Source organism: Vanessa cardui, chromosome 5, assembly GCF_905220365.1.
Source record: "Vanessa cardui chromosome 5, ilVanCard2.1, whole genome shotgun sequence".
NCBI classification, from domain to species: domain Eukaryota; kingdom Metazoa; phylum Arthropoda; class Insecta; order Lepidoptera; family Nymphalidae; genus Vanessa; species Vanessa cardui.
The window spans coordinates 13,512,145-13,534,911 of NC_061127.1; the positions used below are offsets into that span (position 1 = coordinate 13,512,145).

Genomic DNA, 22,767 nt, shown 5'->3' on the forward strand with positions numbered 1-22,767 from the left:
TATATACGCTTATATAGTATTATATATCTATTAATTTTCTTTCTCTATGGTAATGTTTCTTGTCAATGTGGTAATTTCGATCTTGTTTGGAAAATACGGGTTTTATTTATGAAATTTGTTTGCATTTACGATAAAATTAATACATTCCAACACTTTATAAGTAAATTCGTTTTGTGAGTTCTGTATTGGAGGCCGTTGTAGTCAAGTTTTGCTTTTGGAACAGGCTCAAGACGTTGTAGTGGGTATGTCCTAAATTGACTATTATCTACTTTTAAACGTTTTATTGTCATATTACCTTTCTTTGCGCGGGCGGATCGTTTAATATATTTTGTGTGAACTTTCTCATTAAGTTGTAATTTTTGTTCGTTTAGGTAAGTTTAACTTTCTTTGATAGATAATAAAAGTTACGTCTGTTATGCTGATATTTTTCGTTTTAGTGATATGGAGGCGATGGATATTCAAGCTGTAGAATCTAAATTGAGTGATGTGACAGTAACAGCGATACCCATGAGCGGCAAAAACAGCCACAAGGATATTACATTAGGTGGTAACAGTCATGCAACAATATCAACTGTCCCTGCTTCATCACCTTCATCAGTTGGGAAAGACAAGGATAACGGTATGTCTAAATATGCTCAACTTTTAGCTGTCATAGAAGAGATGGGTAAAGAAGTCAGACCTAGCTATTCAGGAAGCCGTAGCTCAGCTGAACGACTGAAACGTGGTATTGTTCACGCTCGCATACTTGTCAGAGAATGTCTCATAGAAACCGAAAGGTCTGCGCGGCAGTAAATATAAACAATTAATAATCTCAGTCAATTTAAGATACCTCATATACTACAATGCTTGAGTGTTAAATGAGGTAGAGAGGTTTAAAATTTTTACACGTTCACATAGATATTAACAAACAATACACAAAACTGGAGCTGTTTTTGTCTAAAATAATGTTATTTTTCAATGGTTCTGTGTCTTTACATATTGTTTCTGAAACATTTTAATGATATCTTTAACTTTGTATACCATATAAGAAAATATTAGAATAAAATCAAATTATAATTCAGGGTACTTAGACATTAAATTTATAAAAAATTTTGTGTGACAAACTTTCAGTTTTATATTGAAATTGATAAAAACTATTTTTGGTCATTCTTTGTTTTAGATCAAAGTTTTAAACAGGTCCCCAAAGAGACAACTATCCGCTTTATAAAGTATACTTAAATTGGTAAAATCTTGCATATTTTTATTAATGTTAAGGATATAAAGATTTATTATAAGTAAATTGGCAGTTGTGAATGTTAAATTTTTCATGAAAACATAGATAAAAAGAAATCCCAAAGGTTTGATATGGTGGCATTAATATAAAAGTCAAAGATGTAAATTTAATAGTCATATTTTATACTACTATATCAATGAATAACTTTGTGTTGTTTTAATATTTATCAATGATTGTTATGTGAAGTATTGAAAGTCTGGGAAACTTATAAAATAAATTTTAATGAAACACATTTTTTTTCTAATTGTGCCAAGAAATAACAATGAAAATGGATATGCTAGGTAGTATATATAACATTCGTTTTTCCGAGGAAAGGATCATGTTAATTTCTCTATGGTCTGCATTTACTTATTATATAACAAGGATAATTATTATAATTTATAAGTTGTGTGACTGTTCTGATCAAACACAGGCTGTGATCGCAACATTTATTGTGAACATCTACCTCAAATGCTAAAAAAAGGAAATAAATATTTTAATGTGTAACATAGACAGTTGTATTTTTAAGAGTGACAACTACACTAGACTTAGCCTTTATAATCTGTGCACAATTTAATCAATGATAAATCCTGTTTTCTATTTTTTTGCACTTATTTCAGGGTTCAATATTATATATTTAATTTTAATGAGATATTAATTTGATATTTAAATTAATTTAATTAAAATAGGAATTTTATTTTTTTATTATTATTATTTAAAAAATGTGCAATTGGTTTTATTGAATGAAAAGCTATTAATCTGAAATACTTTTAACCCAATAAGCTATTCAAGTTTTTACAAGATATGTCATTATATTATCATTCATACAGTATAAGTTAATGAACCCTGTCATTAAAATATCAGACAATCATGTCTTAAAGCCTTGTGCGTGACCTCAATTTAGGATATTATAGTTTTAAGGGAAAATGTGCTCATTCATTTTTGGTGAATATTATGTTATAGTTTTTAGGTTGTATATAATTTAGTCTTAAAACCACTAATCCACCTTACTCAAGTCAATGTTCCGTGTAATAAAATAAATGTAACATGAAGAGGTTTTTTGTCAAATGGTAACATTGCTAGGATTCATGAAAATTGGTTATACGCGAACATTACAATTACAATTTTTATTTTGCTCAACTAATTATTATTGTTAAATTTAAAAGCTCCAATTGTTGGTGTAATCCTAATATTCATGTAAAATTCCCAGATCAAATAAGTAAATAAATTATTTTTCTATGTAAACATTATATTACATGAACTAGTTCAAGAGGACAAGTAGTATTGTATTAGTGGTTTGATAGTTGAGTGCTGGGCTGATAAATTGAATGCATAAGATAATCTTCTTTTCTTGTAATTTTTAACAAATTATGTTTGGAAGGAATTGTATTTTGTATTAAGTAGTATAATATATTTGTATTAGCATATATTTTTACACTGCTCTTAAGTATAAGACAAATTTAATGCTACAAGCAACAAAATATATTCTATTAACAGTAATCATCAATTTAGTATTTACCATGCAAGACTTAACATGCCGAAATATTTATTGTTATCTCTTTTTAGATGCTCATTACATAATATGTTTGGACGCAAACAGAAATTTGTGATAAGATATATCGCAAAATTAAAGAAAGAACTTAGCAGTGTTACCATATTATAAAATCTTGTTAAAAAGTTTGGTCCAACTGCCGTTGAAGTATACTTGATAGAGAGTAGTTAGATTTAAGAAGAAATTACGAAATAGTTTTTAATATAAAAGTAAGTTACCATTAACTGTTAGTGTACTTACATAATGTTATACTTAAAAGTCCATTTCAACTGATATTTTTTATATTGAATTTTCCTCTACACAAAATATCATTTTTTACGACAATTACTCATGAAGTATGTCTAGTGTCTGTTTTCGCTTTATTTTGCGAATATGACATAAAAATACTATAGAAAATAGTCTCAAAATGTTATGACAAATATTCCCTCTTAGTGATCAATGTAATTTGTAAGTGATGAACCATAAAACAGTACAAATTTTTAGTAATTTAGTATCGTGTTAAAAATGTGAAACGAAATATATATGTTGAATTAATCGCAAGTACGCGATTGTATACTGTATTTATTCCCATATGGACAATTTTATTATTAATAAATGGATTTAAAGTATTAGTGTGTTTTCATTTACATGGACCCAGAATTAACCATAAAGTTAGTAAGTTAATGTTTTATATCTATCTATTCATATTTATTATATTCTGCTACGTGCACTAGCTAGTAGCAGGATATAAGCCTACTAAGGCATATAGTATTGGAATGGCAGGTTGGAGAGGTCTTTATGTAACTTTGGAATATTATAACTTTACCTTATTTTCTATCTTTTTTTACCTTCATCAGGATGCTAAGATTTTAACTGCGATTTTAGCTTTAGGTTGTATATATTTCCGTGGGTGTAGGTGGATGAAATTGATATAATTAAGAGCAATATATCGTGCAAAGATCTATTTATTCACAAAGTAGGCATTATTACGAAAAGACTACTGCAGGACTTTTGAACTGTTGACAAAGACAAGTCATGTATTAGAAATGCAAAGTCATATTTGGACGTGTATTTCTTCATAACAGCGTTGTCATAAACATCGCCATGGGTGTCGAGTATCGACATACTAATAATAAGACATTTAAAGAGAGTTGTATTGTGATCACAAGCAACTTGACGTCAATAGTACTTTAAGGGCCGCCAAGTAATAAAAAACGTCGCAGGTTCGATCCTTTGGGCTCAGATAGGATTATTAGTCTGTAGAAAGGATAGTTAACAGTGGCGTAGTTAGGTTGGTAAAGGCACCGACGCGATGCTCAGAAAAACGGGCCACGGAAAATATAAAAAAAAAACTTGTAACCAGTGTCGCTGTTTTTTAGCTTCAGGTGCTGGCGAGTTGGTCAACCCGCTCTTTACAAAGCTTAGGTTAAAGGGTTCTCCTGAGTTCCGGGATCTTGGTGGACTGCACCACGTGGCCCTACGATAGCTACAAAAAAAAAAAAACTCTTATTCGATTCTCTTGTACGTTTTTCGTAAGGATTGAAAGTATAATTTTTCTTTACATTAATTTGTTTTGCTCTAGTAGTTTTTTTAAGCGGAAGTTATGAATATTATCAAACGAAATCTTCTGTATCCGTAGTCACAATTTCTTCGATTACTTTTCCAACGTGTGAAAAAGATTTCACACGTCATTTTTTCATCATTGTCATTTGTTACATTTTCGGACACTGGTATTCAAAGAGTATTTGCCACGGTTTTAAATCATGATTCCCTACTTTTCCGGTTTGGCTTGCGTATTCAGTTTATGAAACTGAATACGGAAGCAATACGCAAGTCATCGATTTTTATGGAATAATCTTTAACATATAAAAGAAAAGAGACTTTTACTTTTTAGTATCAATGGCGGTTACATGGAATACTAAGTGGAAGTGGAATACGGGGTACAGCGCCGACTCTGTTGAATGGTGCCCTGTGGAACGCTTCGAACATGTGCTGGTATGCGGGACTTATCAATTGGAGAAGAAAGATGAAGGTGATTAGATCGAAATCATTAAATTAGAATAGATAATACTAAAAAGTATTAGACGAAGTTTTATTTTTAAAAATTTATTTTATAACATGAAAATAAACATATCAAATACTCAACAGCAACAACAGCCTGTAAATTCCCACTGCTGGGCTAAAGGCCTCCTCTCCCTTTGAGGAGAAGGTTTGGAACATATTCCACCACGCTATTCCAATGCGGGTTGGTGGAATACACGTGGCATTATTTCTATGAAATTGAATTCATTTCACGTTTCCTCACGATGTTTTCCTTCACCGCTGAGCACGAGATGAATTATAAAGAGAAATTAAGCACATCAATCAATGGTGCTTGCCTGGGTTTGAACGCGCAATCATCGGTTAAGATGCACGCGTTCTAACCACTGGGCCATCTCGACTCAAATCAAATACTCATTGAGCTTGCTCTTAATTTGAAAAGTGTAAACGATATGATGTTTCAGGTGCAAGTTCTGCTGACCAGCCTAAGCAGAAACGACTGGGACGAATATACCTTTTCTCTATTAATGACGAGACAACTCATTTATCTCCCATACAAGAAGTAGATACAGCTGGTATTCTTGATCAGAAGTGGTGCTATCATACGATAAAAGACTATCCGGTTCTAGCAGTTGTGACATCAGAAGGGTTAATACAACTTTACCGATTGCTAGAAGAAAACGGTACACTAAACTTACAGTTTTGGATAGAAACCACAGTCGGTAGAGAGGCGTTGGCGCTGTCTGTTGATTGGTCGTCAAATAAATCATTTGCGCAGGAACCTAATCTCGTCATTAGTGACTCGTCGGGTACCATTACAGTTTTGCAGATAGTGGGCGATTGTTTACAGAAGATCGGACAATGGAAATCACATTCATTTGAAGCCTGGATAGCGGCATATAACTATTGGAATACAGATTTGTTTTATTCAGGTTCACTTTTTATATAATTAGAAATGATAGAGCATCCATGATTAATTTTTGTATGTTTTTTTTTTTTTATAAATAAAACATTTCAGGTGGTGATGATTGTTTATTAAAAAGCTACGATATAAGAATACCAGAAGCAGTTGTAATAAACCGCAGCCATGAGGCAGGAGTTACTAGCATTAGAAATAATGTAGAAGTTGAAAATCAGCTTATAACTGGAAGGTTAGTATTATTTTTCTTAGTTAGTCCAAAAATTAATTAAAAATTGTCTTATTTTTATTTTTTTTATTTCAGTTACGACGAAAAGGTTCGCCTATGGGATCTAAGACAACTAAAACGCTGCATCAGCGAAACGGATGTGAATGGTGGTGTTTGGCGCTTAAAGTGGCATCCATTTGACAAAAGCATAATTTTAGCGGCTTGTATGTATGGAGGTTTTCGCATTCTTCGGATTGAAGAAAATATTAGCGTTATTTCCGATTATTTGGAACACGAGAGCATATCGTATGGAGCTGACTGGAAATTTGATAATAGCTTGTCTTTAATCGCAACTTGCTCTTTTTACGATTGCAGTTTACATATAAGTGAATTAAAGGTAAAAAATCATCCTTTAGTTTAAATATTTTAGTCTGTGGGTTATCTAAATTTTACATCATTTAATCAAGAATAAAAATACTGTAGGATGCAAAAGCAAAATTTTATTGAAATGAAAGTTATCTTCATTTTAAACATGTTGTATTTCAATTTGCTTATAATGTCATGATAAATATATTTTATAACAATTACATACTTAATAAAGTCATTATTTATCTGCCATATGTGATAGTCTTACACAATTTACAATATGAAGGCTTTGGGATGTTATCTGTTACGCTTTATTAAATGTCAGAATATTTTTTTAAAAACTCTAAACTGGCCTGTTTCTTCTACTATAAATTTGTACCTTAATATTATCTAAATACAGTCTATTTTCTATTCATTGGAATTAAGTTAAATAATTTTATGCTTTTTTCATGCTTTAAATTTACATTTTTTTAAATATAGAATTAAGATAAATGGTGGTGTTTTACTGGCTGATTTTATTGAAATAGTTCAAAGAAATATTTAAATAAAGGTGGTCAGATAAATTTTATAGATAATTAATTGGTATGAATGCTATAATTAAATTAGTATAAGATAAAAAAGAGTTTGAATAGAAAATAGAGGGAAAAGGCATTTTACAATTTTGAATAACAATGTTTAGGCTACTCGACATAACAAGACATTCTACAGGGTCATTTATATTTTTAAAACCAAAGACAATTTTTTCTTTAATCACATGACATAAGACTAGTTGAATTTAAAATGGCAACTAAACAGTTGAAGATACATAAAGTATACTCAATGCATTGAAATAATTTTTTATTCTTAATATCACTGTACTCATACATATAAAACAAATGGAAGTTTACATCAAATGTATTAAAAAATTAAAAAAATTGTTTCTAATTTTATTTTGATTTACTTAAAATATTATTAAAGTTGTTCAAAAGAGCATTCATATAATCAGTTTAATGTCCACTATCATTTTCATTATATTCAAAACATTTTTTTTGTTTTGATTGTCATTAACCAAACATAAAATATTTAAAAAACTGCTGTCATGCTCATTAGATTTTTCAATAAATGTCTAATAAACAATTAAACATATACATTATATAGACTTACTGAATTTTATAATATTCTAAAGAACACAATGCAAATATGAATTTTATTATGGAATCTTTATAACAAATGCTAGACATCAAATTTCAGCATTTAAATATAGGTAATTTCTATCATGCCTTAAAAACAAAACAAAATATACTTTATAATACATTTATTGTAGACTTAAATGTCATACTTAATAACTGTTTACAGATTACCAAAAATGAAATTGTTCAGCATTTTTGCGCGAGTTATATTATTATTATTGGGTAAAACTAACAATACTAAGAAAACATTGCCCAATATTTATTTATCGCCCGCGACATTTGGTTTAATTGCATAATGATGATGCAGACACCCATGCATTTATTTTGGAAAATATTATAAGTCTGTACTGTATGAAATACTGTTTTTCTATTGATTATATCGCCTTAAGTTTAATTTACAATTAAACAAATGGTGTTCTGATGCAATAAAATGGATTTATGTTTTACATCTATATTTACATTATAGCAAATCCAGTTAAGATAATGTGTACAACTATTTATCATAATTACGATATATGTAAAATATTCTGTACATATATGTTGTTAAGATTCATTTATATCAAATGTTGGTAATAATAAATTAGTTCTAAAATGTTAACAAGAATTTATCTACATTTTCTCTATATTACATCTAATAAGACATCTAGTACAGGCAAAATATTTATTGGAGATAAACAGAGCTTGGAAGATTTGTTCTTTAAAAATTTTTTGTAAGCCATTATACCCCATGTAATAGAAATTTTAAAATCATTGCTACAAACATTAAAATATTTTATTAAAATAAAAAATTAAATTACCAGACAAGTTATTGCATATAGTTGCCTCAAACTTTTTTTTATATGACTTAATATTATAATTGTAACAAACTTACATGTTTTAAAATCTAACAAATAAAAAGTTCTTTTTCAATTTTTGGAATATGAATGGGGTATACTACCATTTGAGTATGGCGTTTTGGCATCAGAACACCTTAAAAGCGTGACATCGTTAAACCGACATCACACTACATAATAACATTGTTTTAAGGTATAAATTATTGTAAATACATTAAATCTTACTCTCATGGTCAATTTCATAATAATTGCAGTGTTTGCAAGAAATACAACTTTTATGTTACCAATAAGTTTTAACAATGTTTGTGATTCTTGTGGGCATCAAGAGATTCCGTCATCAGATACATAATGAGTATATTTAGATAGAGTTCTCTGGCAAGTAACCACAACATAAGTACACTGATTTGAATGTAATTCATAGCTGTGCTTGAATTTACGCGAGAATGAGTATTTTTCGCGCTTACAATGTAATTTAGTCAACCGATTGTGTTTTAAAAAAGATTAGCAAATAAAATACCCACAACACAATTTAATAAGGAAGTCATCTAGGAAAACTTCATAATTTTTTATTTATTAAGTCAACTTAATGCATTACAACCACTTAAACATGATCAGGTAACAATATTCTCCCACTCACCACTCGCGAAGCGGAGAAAATCACAAACGTCACAGGTCACCTTCACTAAACACAATCAGGTAACAAAATTTCATCTGTCCGTCTGTCTGACTCGTTGGTCCAAGCGTCGCTTCGTTCACAGATCACTAGGGTAACACTTTCACTGGCTGCGTGACATTCGACGCGGTCGTGTGTAGTCGCTAGGCATGTCTCGGGCAATGCGCGCGGAAGTCGTCGTGCAGGGTCCATGCGGTGGCGCACGGCACATGCGTGGTGGCTCGGCACGCGCGCGTGGCGCACGACAGGGCGGCGCCGGCGCGGCCGCAGCTGCCGCAGCGGGCGGAGCGCGCGCTGCACACGGCGGCGGCCAGCCCCCACAGGCGCGACCCCGCCGCCAGCAGCCCCGGTGCCCAAACGCCACACGATTCATGGAACCAAACTTCTGCGCCACCCGATGATGACGCGAACCGTCGTTTTGACGCCTCGTCCAACGATCTGATGAATATTATTATGATATTAATAATATTACTGAATTATTCATAAATATAATTATAACAGAATTATTTTTAAAATAAGGGGTTGTCCATTAATCACGTCATCTTTTTTTAGCATTTTTTAACCCCCCCTCCCCCATTGGTGATACGTAGTGAGGTTTAAGACCACCCCCCTCCCCCTTCTCAACATCACGTGTATTTTTAGTACCTACAACGAATCTTAAATTTTTCTGAATATTATCTTAATTTAAATATTTTATTCTGAAATTAAGGACCATATTTGTTTAAAAATCGCGCATTAGACGAAAAAATAAATACACGAGATATCTTACTACACCCCTCCTCCCCCTTGTGTTATTTTCGTGATTTTTATCAAACCCCTCCCCCCCCTTTCAAGCCTCACGTGATTAATGGACAACCCCTAAGTATTAAGTATGTATACATATTTATAAATTAATATATTACCTAAATTCTTCACAATTAATATCAATAGCGTAAGGTCCGAAAAGATCTCCCAGGCCAGAAGAATGTGGGCCTCTTTCACAAAAGGCGCATAACCACGACGCGTCTGGGGTTGAAGCGTCATACCGCAGGCCCAGCGTGCTGGCATGTAGGCCTCTCGCACGAAGTCCATTGCGCCACTCGTCGCCGGCGGTCCGCCGCTCCTCTTCCGTTGCACTGGCAGATGCGTTGACCACTGAGACCGATACTGGAGAATCACGAGGTCCGACAATCTGCAAATAAAAAATAATAAAAATGTATATTCGAAAGGTAACATTTTTCTTTATATAAGCATAGGTAGATAATTACCTGTATGTATGGTCCTCTTGACCGACTGGAGCTCGCATTACTGCCCGAATCATATGCATCTTTGACAGGGGCTTCTTTCTTTTTCTTCTCAACGCCTTTTTTCCTAGCTGTCTTTCGTCTCGGAGCCTCATCACCTGTTGACGCGCGACTCGCTCGCTTCGACGCCTTTCTCTCACCTTTCGTCGGAGCCGATTTTCTCCTCTTTCGGGCTTTGGCCGTCTGTTTCTTTTCATTCAAGCCTTTCTCAGCCGGTTCCGTTCCTGTGGGTGCTTCCTCTTCTAATCCAGCAAACATTTTTTCTAGTTGATTTTCGACTTCGACGAAGCTCGCTGCAGTGGGTTCGGCGCTTCCCGCTTCGCTAGCCTCCGGCTCGGCGGGCTTCGCCTCAGACGGCGATCCCACAGGTACATTAGTTAATTCCGAGTTCGAAGTTCTTGCACTTCGCCGTCTGGGCGCTGCAGCCGTCGCTGGCGGTGGTTCTGGTTCGTCTTTTTTAGGGAGAGGCGATTTCTGAGGTGGAGGCTTTATTTCAGGTTCCGGTGACTTCGGGGTTGGAGGTTTTTCGGGTATAGGTGACTTTGCTTCGGGTTCAGGACTCGCTAAGACGCTCTTTAATTTGTCTACTGTGACTGGCACTTCCGTTTCTGGTGGTGGGGTCGGTTCTATAGCTGTATCTCTACGTTCTGCGTCTGTACTGGCGATCATGGCAGCGATGTCATCTATAGTTTCCGCTGAACCGGAGCGGGTTTTTCTTCTCGCATGAGGTTCGGGTGGTTGTGGTGAAGGTGGTTTTTCTGGTCCGTTTTGAGTTGAATGTACTACGTCGCCGTTTTCAAGAGGTGGCTGTGTAGTTAGAGGTGAAACTCGAGGCGGAGACGAGTGTCTGGGTATATCGAGAGGCGGGGGCGGCGGGACGGGCACACGCAACGTGCGCTCAGGTTTCCTTTTTCGTTTCGATCCCGGCGGTGCTCCACAAGAGTCTGCCGAGTCCTAAAATACATATACATATTTGTCATAAACCTTAATGCATTTAAGTCAATAAGTAGATAAGAACGCAAGAAGTTATAAGCCCCTACCTCGTTGGAGGAAGGCGGCGACGGGGTGGGCGCGGCTCGCGAGTGCACAATGACGGAGTGCGGCGAGGCGGGCGCGGGCGCGGCGGACAGCCTCTCGAGCAGCGCGTCGACGCGCGCGTGCGCGGGGCGCGCGTGCGGCGCGGCGCGCGCGATGAGGCTGTTGATGGTGGGCGCGTCGCGCACGGACAGCGCCGGGGCGCCCGTGGACGGGTGGAGGGGCGCGGGCGAGCCGTTGGCACCGCGCGGGCCGCCCACCGTCAGATCCACGCCGCCGCGCGCGTATGCCAAGAGTTCGTCTGCTCGCATTAGTTTCTCTGAAATCATTATTACAGTTTCTTTACACTTCCACCAACCCGCATTGGAACAGCGTGGTGGAATATGTTCCAAACCCTCTCCTTAATGGAAGAGGAGGCCTTATCTCAGCAGTGGGAAATGTACAGGCTGTTACTTTACTTTACTTTTATATATATAATACATATATGTATTATCAACACTTCGATAGTTCTTAACTTGATATGATATCTGAGTGACGATTCTAAAATGTATTAACTTGATAAAATAACGCTTACCTCTTCCCGGCGCCAAATGTGGATAAAGATCGTTCGGAGGTAAAGTTGCCCCTGCTTTTACATCGCCTGGTGAAGGAGTATGCCTAAAAAACGCAACGGGTTCAAATTTTAGAATAAATAAATACGTCTTGAATGTAAGGGTAGGGTACCACTTCAATTTGTCTCTTTCTAGACGTGCGAAAGAAGACAAAGTATTTTGTAAATATTTATTAGTACGGGAGAAAGTTTATAAAGACTGTTGAATGAATTGTCAGTGATACGGCTGTTTACTTCTTTAAATATCATATGAGATCTATTATCTCTTCGCACGGATGCAAATTTTAAGTATTTATCATAGAAATACACAAGTATATATACGCCGTACATATAAGAAATTTTGAGTAAATCGTTATGGTAAAACGTATACCAAAATTATCACAAACCGTACAGGTTTTATTTCGTTAGATCAATTTACGAGACGTATACGTATATAGACGAACTGTAAATGTTATTTACATTCTGACGTAGACACGAAACAGATTACAGTTTATATCTTATATAAACATCTCATTGATATGAGATCGAGTAAGACCTGAGAAAAATGTTCGTGTGTAATGTTGTCGAGGTATTATCGTAATCCTAATAGGATTAGAACGTTTTTGTAAACTATACGGACTAACGATTGAACAATCACAGCAATGACTGATGTTTAAGTTATAGTTTTTTGTAACAGTTTTGCTTAGGGGTGCATTGACCTGTTGTTTTTTTTTACGAATTATTATTATAGGTCTAGTACAGAAGATACCTCGACAACATTACACACGAACATTTGTCTGAGGCCTTATTCGATTTGAAAGTTTATGAAAACAAAAATACGCAACAAAATAATATAAGTTTAAGGTGTCTCGCCGACTTTGATTTCTTACTCGAAGAAGTAGACTATCGTTCCCACAAAATGTGTAATGACAGTTGCTTTTTCTAAGCTAACCTTTTGTCTGCGACAAAATGCGGGCGTACTAGGCCTAGGCTTACAATTGCTATCATATATATAGCTTGGTGTAAAAGTTTTACAAGATATTTACAATCAGGGTGTAAAAAGTATTTTATACATAGTAGAAAAGAAGCATGCATATTTTATATCTATTATAGGACATTTTGGTAAAGAAGTCCAAAGACATGGTCTACGATGCTGTAGCCTGATTGAAAGCCAGTTTGCTTCGTTAGCTGAGACTCGTCAAGTCGTCTAGCAAATAAGGTTCGTAACAACTTTTTAGAATAGCTTTTTTAACACTTTTCGATCGTTACACCCGCAGAGCAACAGTGGTCACACACTTGTGCACAACATATACCATGTATAGAATGGTAATGAAAATAATTTTTCGCCATACCATTTCGTAAAACAAATGGCCAAATATTCAATCACACTTTATATAAATCTATGGTTAAACCATGTATGGTTCGATTGATGAAAACAATTCAATCAATATTAGAATACTATTTGAAATTCAGCTTCATTTCCACCGCAGTCCTGATCAAAAACAGAATTTAATTGAAAGTCTGATGTGTTGTTAAAGAATATGAAATGTTGACAGCATTCGATGTGTGATTTGGAACAAGTAAGGCAGATGGGTCTATCCCCATTCCAATAGATAAACATAGAATTGGAAAAGGCTTAAATCAAAAGTCACAAAACAAAAGTGAGTGCTAACGTCTAAAAATATTTGTTAAATGAACTTGCAACTCTGTATGACGCGACTAAAACGTTATCGCATCGGAGAAGTTCGACATTAAAATTTTTATGATATTCGTGCTTTAATAGGTATCATATATATTTTAATGTAGAATTATTTATTTAAGATTACTTTCCTCCTACGACATCGCTTGCGCTTGCACTGATTACGTTTTCGTGTAAAGCTAGAACAGAAAGTACACCAGTATTTACGCACCTAATTGATCTTATATATATATCCTGTACAGTTTTATTCAAAAAATCTTTAGAATTTTAAAATAATGTACCGCTAAAAAACTATCCAAATCAATTTAGAAAGTAAACTCATATATTAAAACCCGTTAGGTATAAACTCGTTGTCCTAAGTAGCTTGGCTATTAATTCGACATGGAATTTTAACCAGTGACAAAAATACAATAATAAATTAATCATTTTTCTAATTCGTTTGTCTTAAAATTATATTCATAGATTTAAAAAAAATAAACACATTATTTATGAAAATGTTTCATTGCTATAAGGTTATTTATTATGTTTTAACAATAACAGTAAATTATCTATTACTAGGTGAAAACCCGACTTCGCTGTGGTAAAATAAATAAACACTAAACAATTACGGTTTATCATTTACTAATAATAATTAATCTTGGATAAAATTTAATTAAGCTTACCGTACCCCTGCACGAAATTATTATTTTGAAAACACTTACTGAACGCAACCGTAAGTGTCAAACATGGCCGCCCGTTGAAAATCAAATATTCAAATTTTATGCTTTTGATATTGCAATAATGAAATTTTCGTTTATGTATATATATTATCGACTAAAAATCATTATCTTTTAATCTTTTAAAATAACTCTGTCTGTCTGTCGTTCTTTTACGAAAAACAGTTGAAACAAATGACTACTTTTTTTGCCTGACACATGACAACCTATACCCTAAAACACTAGACTACTAGTGATCTATAATTGTGGATAAGTTTCGATCGACGTACCTGCACGAAACTATTAATATATAACCATTTTTACAAAGCTATACATAACATAACAATGTAGCTTAGACGTAAATTACTCAATCCTTGAGAAGCAATCTCGTGTAACATTACGGTATTTGAACTGCTGCGCTTACAGCAAATTCATATTTAGCAAAATTTTCCGTAGCTCCATGCACGACGGATAAAAAATGAATTAATTTAATATTATTAACATATTTTACCGCCAAATTGTATAGTTGTTTTTCGTTTCCACGCTGTTTGTAAATGGGTTGTAGTTAGGTATCCAGATAGACAGTGTTTGGAATGTGTGAACCTATGATTGCAGGATCAGAGCAGACAAACGCAATTGGATAAATCCTTTCGAACTTTTTACCAGACAGCACATCATAAGGATATTGGAACATGTTGTTAAATAGACACCGGAACATTACTTATTAAGTACACTTTAATAAGTATACCAATACGGTCATTGATATCCCAATAACCCATTCATTATATTGGACTAACTGAAACTACGTAGAACACTAACTTTCACCCCTATTTCACCCCAATACAAAAATGTATTGATTCCACGTATAAACTTCCACCCCTCTTTTCACATCCTTGAGGGATTTTTTCTGTAATAATAACAAACCTATGTCCTTCCGAGCAAGACATAGTAACTAAACCTAAGAAATCTAAATTTCATTTGAAACGGTTCAGCGGTTTAAGCGTGAACATTTATATATTAGTACAGATATAGTTTTCAGAGTTTTTTGAAGTTCAAATGTCTCTGTTACACTGTCATCTTTATTTCTCCACATATTATAAAACGACGTCGCTTTCCACCGTCTGTACGCTTTGAGCTTTTAAACTAAGGCTAACAGAGGATGGTATATATGGTATAGTACATATATAGTATAGTACAAAAGTAAATAATAGTACAAAAGTAATTTTTATATTTGGCACATATCGTACCGTGCCAAATCGGGTAAATATTCTGTATGTATAACATATAATATAACTGAACTCTCCCTAAACAATTGGATTGAAACTAAATCTACGATTTTTTTTATATTTATATATAAAGGTCTTTGGAGGTTAGAGGTAAGTTGAGCTGCAATCGTAACGTTAATAAATGGTTTATTTTAAAGGGGCGAAGTCGGGAAGGCTGGTAATGTATGTGTGTATGTATATATACCTGAGCATGTGTTTGTCGGGCGGCGTGGGCGTGTGTCGGTAGAGCTCGGGCGGCGTCGCCGTGTGTCGGAACACCGAGTTGGCGCCGCTCTTCATCGCCTGCAACAAGAGACCCTACCGTAGTCCAATAGACAGTGGCGTTAACTAGTTATTACTTGGGATATAACTTTTAAATTTACAGTTAAAACACAACAAAAGAAAAAATGACCAAGGAGTTTATGTAGTTCAAAGATTTAAGAAATAATGGCAACTGTTCGCTATATGGATATCTCGTAAATTTCCAGTTTTGTAATGCGTTAAAGATTATTTATTTGTATCTAATTTTTTTTACAAATGCATGCACTACACCATCTGATTGCAAGCAGTTCTCTATATCTACAGACATTATAGTTTCATAAAGCATGCAACCATTACTTGTTATTCTAATACGATGTCAGCAATGATGCTATATTACTTCTGATTGTAATGAATATGACTCTCTTATTCTTTAAATCGGAACGTACTACAAGACCTACTAGGCTGGACGTAATAACTCACAGCCTTCTCCAATAACAGTAAAGACAATCAAAACTCAACATAGAATATTCTAAGCGATTTAATAATATGACGGTACTTGGCGTCATTTATGGTCACTTTCCCACTTTCCCTTTACTACTTATATCCACTATCATTTGACTTCCAAAACTCCGATTACAATTTACAGTCAAGTGCAAATTTTTCACGAATCTAATATCATAATATATCATTAATATCCTACGACATTTTAGATCGGATATTGATATCATTCATGGATTAAGTTTTTTGTATGTTTTCATTTCTCCTGTTATTGGAATGGGCTGTAGGTAGGGTTGATTTGGAAATGGCATATTAAAAATGCATGGAGAACTTTTCTTTATAAGAGGTTTTAACACAATCACAATTTTCACACAAATGATCAAGGCTGGGCTAATTACAGGCAGTGTAGGCCTAGAGAGCGTCTAAGACGTCGTAGAAGTAGTACATTACAGTACAGTACAGTACAGTACAGAGGTGCCAATTGACTATCAATCCAGCTCTAAATATCATAGTTTATATGAATACATTCAGATAGTATCCATGCAATGCATTAAACAAACATCAAAAGAAAAAGATAAAAGATACATACGAGAAAGAGGGATGCAAATATTGATACCGGATAGCTGCAGTGAGAAACTTCTCGGAAAAAAAATGCTGACTAAATTTTATCAATTTTGGTGACTTTTAAACCGGCATGTTTACCAAAATTTTCTAAATTAAAAAAAAAATAAGAGGTTTCATTTAATTTTGTCAGGAATACAGCGTTTTCTATTAATCTAGTTAAACAACATTCGTCTAAGGAGCATCATCGATAATACGTATACCTTGATGGAATAGCTACAATATTTTGTATACCAATCTGAATATAAGTCCATTATCATTATTGGCTTCATCAATGGCTTGAGATAATTAATTTAATTATGAAATGGTCTATCTATTTGCATAATAGCTTGATACATAATTAGTCATTAAATTTTATGCTTAGAAGATTTACTGCTTTACCAATAAATATACAGGGGCTGATTAGATATACAATGACAATTTCTACTTAAGAGAAGAGTTAGTAGTTTAAGTAAGGTCTTATTTCTTTATAGACCAAGTGTATGTACGTATGTGTGTGTATGTATGGTATACACATTTGATCCATGTAAATTTGTATGATAATTTTTGTAATATACCTCAAACGAAAAATTATTGAGGCGTTCACAAATTTAAATTAAAAGAATTACAATGACAATAACGTTCCACGAAACATTTTAAGAAAAACACGTTAAATATTCATGATGTGTTTACATCAGTCGAACGTAAAATATAATTACTTTTATACAATTATTCCTTACAGAACCGCATTCGATAATTTTGTATAGCGATATATTATTTATGTACAAAGCAGTGACTGTGATATAAGACAGTTGTTCAAATAGAAATAAAGTTTTTTTTTAAAAAGCATGTTAATTTACATAAACTTAAAATGTTGCGGAATCAAATCTTAATGTAGTATCCTTAGTATAATAGTAATTTTCGTTTGCTGGTTTTAAATTCATTTCGTGTTAAGCATCTTTAGAAAGCCCCCATGACACAGAGGAAATAATGTATATCATAACATATGTTATATTTTCGGAAAGAGAAACATCATTGTAGAATAGGTAGTCTAGAAGATATCTTAGCCCAGTATGGCAACATATAATAAAATAAAACATTATTTATTTATACCGTACCAAGGGAACCAATCTACTTATAAAATGTAATTTTATAGCGATCGAATCGAAAGGAAATCGTAACTTTTTAGCCTCTTTCCTGTTCTTATTGCAGGATCAGTTGCAGTTCAATCGAATAGGGATCGCAATAGAATCGCAAATAGAAATAGGGATATAACGGATGAGCTATTAAATTTGATTCTAAGTTACCATTCACTTGACAATTAATCCTGATGAGAATAATCGAATTTGAATTGGAATAGAATCGGAAATGTATCGGAATCGTTAAAACTTGGTAGAATTCCCCTGGGCAGTGGCTACGTGTGACGCCATATTGCAATGAATATAATTATACACTTGTGTTGTATACATTACCAATAGTTTACCACATACTTACTAAAACGAACGTACGATTAAAATATATTTACATTTAACTTTAAAAAACGATATCGCTTTGGTAACTTGTAATGTTACCAAAGATCCTTCTATAGAAGTTTTTATTAACTTGGTCACGACGAAATGATTTTTGCTGGTATCGGGTACTTTAATATATATAAAAATTTTAATTTTGGTTTTACGTAATTTTAAAAGGAGTTAGGTCTCCTCTCCTCTTGAATAGGAGGTTTGGAACATATTCCACCACGCTGTTCCAATGCGAGTTGGTGGAATACACATGTGGCAGAATTTCTACGAAATTAGTCACATGCAGGTTTCCTCACGATGTTTTCCTTTACCGCCGAGCACGAGATGAATTATAAACAGAAATTAAGCACATGAATATTTAGCGGTGCTCGTCTGGATTTGAACCTACAATCATCGGTTAAGATGCACGCGTTCTAACCACTGGGGCATCTCGGCTCCACCAACCCGCACTGGAACAGCGTTGTGGAATATGTTCCAAACCCTCTCCTTAACGGAAGAGGAGGCCTTATCTCAACAGTGGAAAATGTACAGGCTGTTACTTTACTTTACTTTACTTCAGAAGGAGTATTTAATGAAACTATTACAGTTCTAGCTTCTAGTGATCACGGTCATCAAAAAACCATGCATTGTCGTATCGTATGTCGTTCTAGCTAGTCTTGTGGGGCCATGCTGTAAGCGAATCGAGATAAATGGTGGGGAGTCTCACTTGCAGCGGGTCCGGCGGCGAGGGCGCGGGCACGTGGTAGAGGTGCGGCGGCGGCGTCGGCGTGTGCCACGTCACGCCGCGCTCCGACGCCATGTGCGCTTGCGGCGCGCGCGCGAGGAGGTTCGCCACCTGTAACTAAATACATCACTTATCAATTACCTCCGAAAAAAAAAAAAAAATGCGACTGGCCAAATTATTATTATTATTATTATCGTATTAACTAACATGACTGTATTTTTTTTTAAATGTTGAAAAAGAGTAACTACTGAGTTCCTTGCCGGTTCTTCTCGGTAGAATCTACTTTCCGCGAACCGGTGGTAGTTTCACTTAATTGTTAAATGACGATTGAAAAGGGCTTGTAAGTCAACTTGAATAAAATATATTTTGATTTTGATTTGCTTGTGTATTATTTTGTTTACCATTTTGTTTTTATGGACTTTTGCGTAGACGTTTTTTTTTACTCATTTATCAAATCAAATCAAAATACCCTTCATTGTACATCAAATAAATAAATAATTTAGACACGATTGAGAAAGATGCACGAGGCCTTATCGCTGAAATAACGATCTCTTCCAGGCAATCTTAAGTTAGAGGAGAGATACAGATAGAGAACGAGGTAGGGGCATTTATGTAATTCTGATTAATTTACGTTCTTGTAATTTTACTTGTTGGTACTGGGTGTAGGCCCACCTCATTTGATCCTACCTTTTCGTAACGTTAACAAGTAAACTGTACTAGGTACTTTGTGTTATTGTGTTCTTGAGTTAAGTAAACCAATACAACTAAAAGCACAAGGGACATAACTTTTAATGTTGGACTGTTGTTCGTTGAATAATACGTACAGTGATAATGCCTTTCCAATGTGACCACTTAACATCAGGTGGTAGTCTAATTAAAAAAAAACTTTTAGTTTTTATTAAAAGTACAACCAAATTTGTTCAAGAAAATTATTTTCAGCTTTTTTTTGGACTTCAATCCCTGTGATTAACCATTGTGTTTTGTTAAACTAACCAAATAGAAACTTCATGATTGCTGGAAATACTGACTCATATACCTACTACCTCACACAGAAGCATGACATAAGTCTCTTTTACCCAACAATGACCTTTATGACCTTTGCTTATGTTTATTACCAATTTACTTAACCACTGAGCTTAGAAGCTTAACCTGAGCTAATTATTTTTTTAAACTATTGCTTAACTTTATTAGTACATAGAATAACTACACATGACATATAATATATTTAAATAAATCTTATAAATTACAATTATTAGTGTTTATAGGAGCTCTGATAATGTTCATTTTTTATCTCAAGTTATCGTTTCCAAGTGTCTTATTTATTTGCATTTTCTTCCATCACAATATATGATACTATAATAGATATTGGAATAAAATAATTAATTATCTGCGTGAATGTAATAGAATTATATGCTATTAAACTTTGACCTTAGACCTCAAGTGATTGAAGGAAATTTCTAAGCATGTTATAAATCTATATACTGACAGGTTAAAGACCAATTTTTTTTACTTTCAAATTATATGTTTGTATGATACTCAAAAATAATTTCAACATAAAATAAATCTTAGTACAAACAATTTGAAAACACAATTCTATTAAGATTCTTTCGAACAATGTGCTAAGTTTTATTACCTTTGATAATACAAGGTTATTAAGAAGATATTAATTTAATTTGTAAGTAAGTAAGTAACAGCCCGTAAATTACCCACTGCTGGGTTGAGGCCTCCTCTCCTATTAAGGAGAGGGTTTGGAACATACTCCAAATTTTAATTTGTAAGATGAAAGTTTATTCCATTATTGGTAACAAAAAATGCACATGAGAAATGAAGTATTATTTCACATATACCATCAGGTATACAGATCAATTCATTGTTTAGTTATTATGTATATCTGAATTTATATTATATTTGTGTTTTGAAAAATATACACACTAATATAATGACATTTATAACTTTATTTAAATTTTTTATCACACTATTTTGTATTAAAATTTAATAAATACGATAATTTCGTATTTATTAAATTAGACATAACATACAAAAACTTGTTAATTTTTTTTAAGGATAAGTTATTATATTCATTAGCATGTCACTTTTGATTATTATTCAGGCCTAAAATGGCCATGCAATTATTTCATTTGCCTTTATATATTCAAAAATATGATATCACTTTATATATATAATTTTTCATCATCATATTAAGCATGAATACTTTGACCTTTGTTAGCTGTATTAAAATTAAATTTTTAGTGTTGTTTTGTTTTTTTTTATTACACAATATATTATTTAATTATTTAGTGTATTAATAAACAAAAAAGTTTTGTTTGAATATAAATAATGTGGCAACATTGGCTTAAAGAACTGTGTCAGCTAGTGTTTTAACTAAAGAGGTCAAACATGCAAACAGCTGATTCTTGTATTGCAACATACATATTTATATAGGTATTCAATGAATCTTCAGTCAAGTGTACAATATGAAAACTTGTTTCGTTATTATTTTTTTCCATAAAAACAATGGGCGCTCTTTTAAGTTCGATATTAACTTCAAATCGTTAACGTTCACGTTAATATGAAAAACAGCTTTGTTTATTTATGAGTATTAAAATTATTGTCCGATGCGATTTTACACCATCACAAAAATAATTAGGTAAATTTAAAATAAGAATTATAAGCACCACCTGCAAGGGGCTCCAACCCGATCCGATTTGCGACTGTCTACCATTGGGATTGTGCTGCGACCCGCCAGACATCGTGTGCGAAGTCCTCGCTGCACTGTTTACAAAATGTATTTAATTCCTATTTCGTAACAAACACTCCTTTAGTCCACCATAATGTTGCCGGCAACTTTGAAGCCTTCGCCCGCGTAACTGCGCTCCCTTACGACGTGTACAGAAAGTTCTAAAACGTTTTCATTAGCTTATGTTATAAATTTAAGCATCCATTGCATTTAGTGGACATCGTGAAATAAACACCGCATATATATTCACTTATTGATAGGTTTATTCAAAAGTAAACCACATTTATTTCAAGTACGGTATGGTGTTCACAAATCTGAAGCTCACTTCGCGTGACATTTTGAACGCATTTAAGGTTTGAAAATATGCACTGCACCGATACTTTAAAGTTGAATTAATGTTCGTTGATTGATGAACACTTTATCCTTTTATGGAATTTTATAAATATCACTGATAGGTATTAGAATAAAGCAAATTATATCAAACTATGCACAAGGATCACATCCAACAATGGTGGCCGATTGGGATTTTGAAAGCTTGTACAACGCCATCTTGCGAATCAACATACGAATTATACCCGTCGATAAAGCAGGCAAACGGAAACATGTTTTTTTCTTGTCTCTGCCTTTGAAAAACCGATAAAGTAGAAATTGATACGTCAATTTTGATTTTTCTATTTAATAAATAATAAATCTATTACATATTCTTTAACCAAGTGTAATTTGCATAAAGACAAATATTTTATTACATACATTTAGATTACTATTTTACGGTTTTTTAATTAGTGGCATGGTAACACTCGTTGCTATAGCGACGTTTGTTTGGATTTTGTTAATTGACCCGCGAGAGATTTACTTGTTTACGATGTGAAG

General features: G+C 33.7%; 3 protein-coding genes across 6 annotated transcripts; 2 read left to right on the top strand and 1 right to left on the bottom strand.

Moving 5' to 3' along the window:
* Positions 1-27: 27 nt before the first annotated feature.
* On the top strand, positions 28-7,188 carry LOC124529928 (diphthine methyltransferase). Its single transcript, XM_047103871.1, has 5 exons — positions 28-242; positions 4,678-4,815; positions 5,288-5,755; positions 5,842-5,974; positions 6,047-7,188. The coding sequence occupies exons 2-5, from the start codon at positions 4,683-4,685 to the stop codon at positions 6,369-6,371; spliced, it is 1,059 nt and encodes a 352-aa protein (XP_046959827.1). The 5' UTR covers positions 28-242; positions 4,678-4,682; the 3' UTR covers positions 6,372-7,188.
* On the top strand, positions 442-792 carry LOC124529840 (cyclin-dependent kinase 2-associated protein 1-like). Its single transcript, XM_047103763.1, has one exon. The coding sequence runs from the start codon at positions 442-444 to the stop codon at positions 790-792; it is 351 nt and encodes a 116-aa protein (XP_046959719.1).
* Positions 7,189-7,595: 407 nt separating the features above from the next.
* Positions 7,596-22,453, bottom strand: LOC124529927 (bromodomain-containing protein 4). 4 transcript variants are annotated; one of them, XM_047103869.1, is made up of 8 exons: positions 21,839-22,453; positions 19,143-19,271; positions 15,763-15,875; positions 11,884-11,966; positions 11,315-11,628; positions 10,239-11,228; positions 9,894-10,162; positions 7,596-9,429 (listed from the first exon to the last, which is right to left on the bottom strand). In XM_047103869.1, exons 1-8 carry the CDS (start codon positions 21,908-21,910, stop codon positions 9,135-9,137), a joined length of 2,265 nt encoding a protein of 754 aa, XP_046959825.1. In that variant the 5' UTR covers positions 21,911-22,453; the 3' UTR covers positions 7,596-9,134. The 4 variants fall into 4 exon arrangements, with proteins under 4 accessions (XP_046959825.1, XP_046959824.1, XP_046959826.1 ...); XM_047103868.1 differs by having other exon boundaries at positions 19,143-19,277; XM_047103870.1 differs by having other exon boundaries at positions 15,763-15,860; positions 19,143-19,277; positions 21,836-22,453.
* Between the last annotated feature and the right edge of the window lie 314 nt (positions 22,454-22,767).